Here is a 5,541-nt window from a genome sequence, read left to right as displayed (position 1 = left end):
GGTGTGCACGCAATTGGTGCGCAGGTCAATCGAGGGGAAAGTGGAGCATACCTTTGATGAAAATTTCTGTGTCTCTTTCCTAACGTTTAATGTTTTTTATTTTTTTTTTTTTTTTTTTTTTTTTTTTTTTTTTTTTTTTTGTTTCTTTTATTTATGAACCAAAAAAATTGTTTCCCTTTTTTTATCTCTTGAATTCGATGAGAAAAAAATCCCTGCTGCTTTTTTTTGTCATAAATATTCGATATCGTATGAAATAATTAATAACAATTATCAAACAAATTTCATACATTTTATTCGCGTAATGAGATTATTATTATTATTATTATTATTATTATAATCATATAATATCTTTAGGCGTACACGTGTACGTAAGTATGAACGATTGTTCGAATTGCCTGATTACAGATACTGGCGCGCCTTACGTATTGTACAAGGATAACATGGAGAGACCCCAAGGGCAATGGGGCCCGGGGCCGGGATCTCTCCAGGACGGAGGACTGTATCCTCAACAGCAGCAACAGCAGCAGCAACAACAGCAGCAACAACAGCAGCAGCAGCAACAACAGCAGCAACAACAGCAGCAACAGCAGCAGCAGCAACAGCAGCAGCAACAGCAGCAACAGCAGCAAGGTTCCTCCTCGTCTGGTAGTCCACAGCAGGCCTGTGGTCCTCCCGTCGAAGGAGAAAACGGTCCTCCGCCCTCGTTGGCCTCCCCTGTGCCCTCCCCTTATCCCTCGGCACCTCCCGAGCCTCAAGCCTTAACCCCGGCCGAGGACGATATACAATCTAATCAGACCACCTCTCAGCAACAACAACAACAACAGCAACAACAACAACAACAACAACAACAACAGCAGCAACAACAACAGACGCAACAACAGCAACAACAGGTTCAGCAACAGCAAGTCCAACAGCAACAGCAACAACAACAGCAACAACAATCGCAACAGGACCACTCGCCGCAGCAACAATTGACGCCGCACGAGGTGGATCGTAGCGATTGTTTTCCAGGTGCGGGGGAATTGCAACAATATCCACAACATTATTTCAAAGAGGCAAGGCCTCACCCGTCACCGTCCGTCCCGCCACATATGCTAACGCCAGGCGGCTTTTCGGCGTTACATTATTTGAAGCAGCCCGGGGTGATGCTGACGTCTCTTGGTCAGGGTGATGGGGGACCCGGTGGTCTCGAAGCTCATCAGTACGCGAGCCCGGGTGCGCCAAACATGGCGACAGGTCTACCAGATATCGTACAACAAAGTGGGAAATCGTCAAAGGGGGCTAACAGCGATCTACGGCTCTTCAAATGTCTTACATGCGGCAAAGACTTTAAACAAAAGTCAACACTGCTACAGCACGAGCGGATTCATACGGACAGTCGGCCGTACGGATGTCCAGAATGCGGGAAGCGGTTCAGGCAGCAATCGCATCTTACCCAGCACCTGCGCATACACGCGAACGAGAAGCCCTATGCTTGCGTATACTGCGAGCGTACGTTCCGACAGCGTGCCATCCTCAACCAGCATCTGCGCATCCACTCGGGTGAGAAGCCATACCAATGTCCGGAGTGCGGAAAACACTTCCGTCAGAAGGCGATCCTGAATCAGCACGTCCGCACACACCAAGGCGAGCATTTCTCTCTGCCTCCCAGACTCCCAAACGGGGGTGTCCATCCACGGTCGCAACCACCCACGGTCGCTACCCATCCACCTTTGCTACACCATCATAACGTTTATAACGATCGTTTCTAACGACGGGACGACTAACGACCCTGCATCTCTTATTCTTTCTTTCTCTCTCTCTCTCTCTCTCTCTCTCTCTTTCTCTCTCTCTCTTTCTCTCATTTGTTCACTATCTTTCTTTCACATTTCTTTCTTTCTTTCTTTCTTTCTTTCTTTCTTTCGTCGAGCAGACCAAAAGCGAGCCGCGAAACGGAGAAGAGAAAGAATGCTCTTTAATGCTAATCCTTGCGGATTCCTCCACAGCTACTAAATTTCCACTTTACCTACCTACCCACCTACCTACCATGCCGACCTTATCTGCCTACCATACCCCTTCTTATTACCTATCCATACTTCCTTTCCATTCTCTAACATATGCCTCTTGTCTTCTTGTACGAACGCAAATTATTATCGGATCTCTGGTTCGACGCGTTACGCTTATGGAGAAAATAACGTTCCTAGGTCGCTAAGATATATAGGAGAGAGATGAGGGGAGTCCAAATGACGAAGGTAACGTTCTCGTTTCAGACGTGAGCCCGCATCTTATCTTCAAGAACGGGATGACGCCGACCCTTTGGCCGCAAGACGTACCATTTCCACCAGAGGAAGGGAAGGAGGAGGTAGCGTCGACCTTTGGCGACACGGACACGCAATCGGGTGCGTTTAGTCCAGCGCCTGACGCTAATTCAATCCAGTATCCGGCATACTTCAAAGATCCGAAAGGCGGTAATCATGCAGTGTTCGGTGCCGGTGGTTCCAGCAGTTTCGGCGCATTGCAATATATAAAACAACAAGGTGGTAGTAAGGGTTGTTTACCGGACGTTATACAACACGGTCGTTCAGCGGGGATGCCGCTTTACGTTCGTTGTCCGATTTGTCAAAAGGAATTTAAACAAAAATCGACTCTCCTGCAGCACGGTTGCATACACATAGAGTCGAGACCGTATCCGTGTCCGGAATGCGGCAAAAGGTTCAGACAACAATCACATTTAACGCAACACTTGCGCATTCATACGAACGAAAAGCCATACGGTTGCGTATACTGCGGCCGTAATTTTCGACAACGTACGATATTGAATCAACATTTGCGCATACATACGGGAGAGAAACCATACAAGTGTCAACAGTGCGGCAAGGACTTTCGTCAAAAGGCGATATTGGATCAGCACACGCGAACCCACCAAGGTGATAGGCCATTTTGCTGTCCGATGCCGAATTGTAGGCGACGTTTTGCGACAGAGCCGGAGGTTAAGAAGCACATCGACAACCATATGAATCCCCATGCGGCGAAGGTGCGTAGGAACTCGAGCAGCGACGCGAAACCACCCGGTACGCCTACCGGTTTAGGACCCGTGCCGGTACCGCGCGGCCTAACACCAACTGTCGTCAAACCCGAGCTATACTTTCCACAGTGTTACGCGCCCGCGTTCAATCATCAGCCGCCGGTATCGACTGCACAGTTCCCCGGTCAGACGAACGGGGTATCCGTGGCTGGCGAGTTCAAACCACCTAGCGGGCTCCCGCCACAGTGACTAACCGTCCATCCTGCCGCCTACTAGCAAGCAGGAATACCGCTGTCCTTTCAGCGATCCTTTGCTCATCATCGCTTCGAGGCTGAACCATCCACCGTCACCGCCGACCCCGTCGCCGCCGTCGTCGCCACCGCCTCAACCATTGCCACCACCACCACCTCTAACGTCACCACAACCTCCATCGACAGATGCGGACAACAACAACAACAACAACAGCAACTGATTCAGTAACGCATTTCCTAATATCCTAACAGGATCCAACGAAGATCTATATCAACATCTAAGAGAAAATCTATAAGAAGATTTAGATCTATTTAAGATCAATCCTTCTTTTCCTCGACTATCTTATTTTCATCTATCCACCCACACCTATTACCAACCAACCGTTCTCCCATGTATCATGTCTAACCCTAATTATCACTCGTGTCGACCTTTCCTTTCGCAACCGAGTCACCGTCGGTTTTCTTTTTAATAGAAGAAAGATGACCAACGATCGATTAATAATCTCTCGTCTCTTCCTCCGTACGTACTTTGTTGTTTTTTTATCTTTTTTTTTTTTTTTTTTTCAATGTATATCTCGTTCGAATTATAAACAAATAAAACGTGTCTCGTTTTTCTTTCAATTTCGGGATATAAATTCTAAATTATATTTGATAAATGAGGACTCGTGATGAAACACGCTAATCAAATAAATAGGCTCGAGAGAACATTGTTCGATTTATCGATTATGATATCGATATTTAACTTCTTGCCTATGTTTCTCCAAAGAACAATATATACATATAAAAAGAAAGAAAGAGAGAGAGAGTGGGAATGAATTTGGCATGCAACAAAAAGTAAGGATAAACAAGACCATGAGAGACCCAGAATACGCGTACACGTCTCCTGTATATATCTTTGTATGTATAAACCGTTCTCTTTTTTAAGGAAGAGAGGAGAGAAAGAGAGAAAGAAAGAAAGAAAGAAAGAAAGAGAGAGAAAAGGAGAGAGCAAAATCATGCAACCAGAAAAGATTGACGTAATTCAGTAGCTTCGAATGTGGCGTGAATGTGATGCTGTGCGAAAGACGTGAATCTGACATAGGAGAATGAGAGAGAGAGAGAGAGAGAGAGAGAGAGAGAGAGGGAGGGGGTGTGTGACCCCCTACGTTAGGAAGAAAAAGAAAATAGATAAAGAAAAATGACAAGAAATTGAAAAAAAGGAAAGGTAAAGTGCATAAGAGGACAAGAGGGGGATTGGATGACGAACGGAAGCAAAGGGTGTAAGATTAGGTAGGATTTAAGAGGACTACGTATTCCCCCAACCCCATACCCCCACCCAACCACCCACCACCCTTAACCCATCATCCTGTTCCTACCAATACATACAATTATATCCCACAGTCACTTACACACATATTATTACAAATAAACATGCATTAATTCATGCATTCATTCATTCATTCATTCATTCATTCATTCATTAATACGTACATTATTACATGCATACACCATACATGTAAAAAAAAAAAAAATAAGCGTGCGGAGCCAATAGAATTTTTCGGTAGGGCCGATTTTGAACGATGACGATTTTTTGGTCTCGAGGAGGGGGGAATAGAAGAGGTACAACAAAAACACACTTGTATACTATAAAAATATAATAATAATAATAATTTGAATGTATATTTATACCGACGACAGGTTATTATTCTAACTAATATTGACGATATTTTGAATCAGTTTTAAAATCAGATTGGTGCTGATATATAAAGTAAGCATAAAACGAAAATGAGGAGGGAAACGTGGAAGTAAGGCTGAGACATCTTAGAGTTAGAATTTAAATAGGGATAGTCAATAGGAGTAGATCGTCGAAATATTAAAATCATTGAAAACACATACATAAACACACACATACATACATACATACATACATATTACATGTAAAGAAGAACACGTACAACGTTTTTAACATGGAAAGGACTTAATAAGAACACAAAAAACTACAAAATGATGACTAAATGATAATCCCTTTTAAAATAAAATTGCATGGGGATATTAATGAAGGAAAGGAAAGAGAAAGGAAAGGAAAAAAATCACCACCGGTATAAAGAAAAAAAAAAAAAACAAAAATAAAAAAAAAAGGACATTTCATGGCAATACTTAAACAAGAACAACAACAACAACAACAAAAAAAAGGAAAAAAAAAAGAATGAAAAATTTCAACGTACTAGAGAATAGTCTTTTAAATTTTTAATTAAGACGTGTGATCTCTCTAATTAGTGTACCACATATATACATATATATATAATA

General features: G+C 43.4%; 1 protein-coding gene across 3 annotated transcripts in view; it reads left to right on the top strand.

The window, feature by feature from the left end:
* LOC106791550 (myeloid zinc finger 1-like) overlaps positions 1-5,360 on the top strand; it is a 39,728-nt gene extending 34,368 nt beyond the window's left edge. The window contains exons 2-4 of one of the 3 annotated variants that reach the window (XM_014757234.1): positions 406-1,626; positions 2,250-3,013; positions 3,134-5,360. In XM_014757234.1, coding sequence (XP_014612720.1) covers positions 406-1,626; positions 2,250-3,013; positions 3,134-3,253 — 2,105 coding nt within the window. In that variant the 3' untranslated portion in view covers positions 3,254-5,360. Of the gene's footprint in view, positions 1-405; positions 1,627-2,249 lie in introns of all 3 variants that reach the window. The other 2 variants (XM_014757233.1, XM_014757232.1) reach the window with 2 other exon arrangements.
* Positions 5,361-5,541: the final 181 nt, after the last annotated feature.

The sequence above is a fragment of the Polistes canadensis genome, unplaced genomic scaffold (genome assembly GCF_001313835.1).
Source record: "Polistes canadensis isolate GaletaPanama2010 unplaced genomic scaffold, ASM131383v1 scaffold_318, whole genome shotgun sequence".
NCBI lineage: Eukaryota > Metazoa > Arthropoda > Insecta > Hymenoptera > Vespidae > Polistes > Polistes canadensis.
The sequence above is the reverse complement of the archived record's forward strand: the minus strand, read 5'-3'. Positions and strand labels throughout refer to the sequence as shown.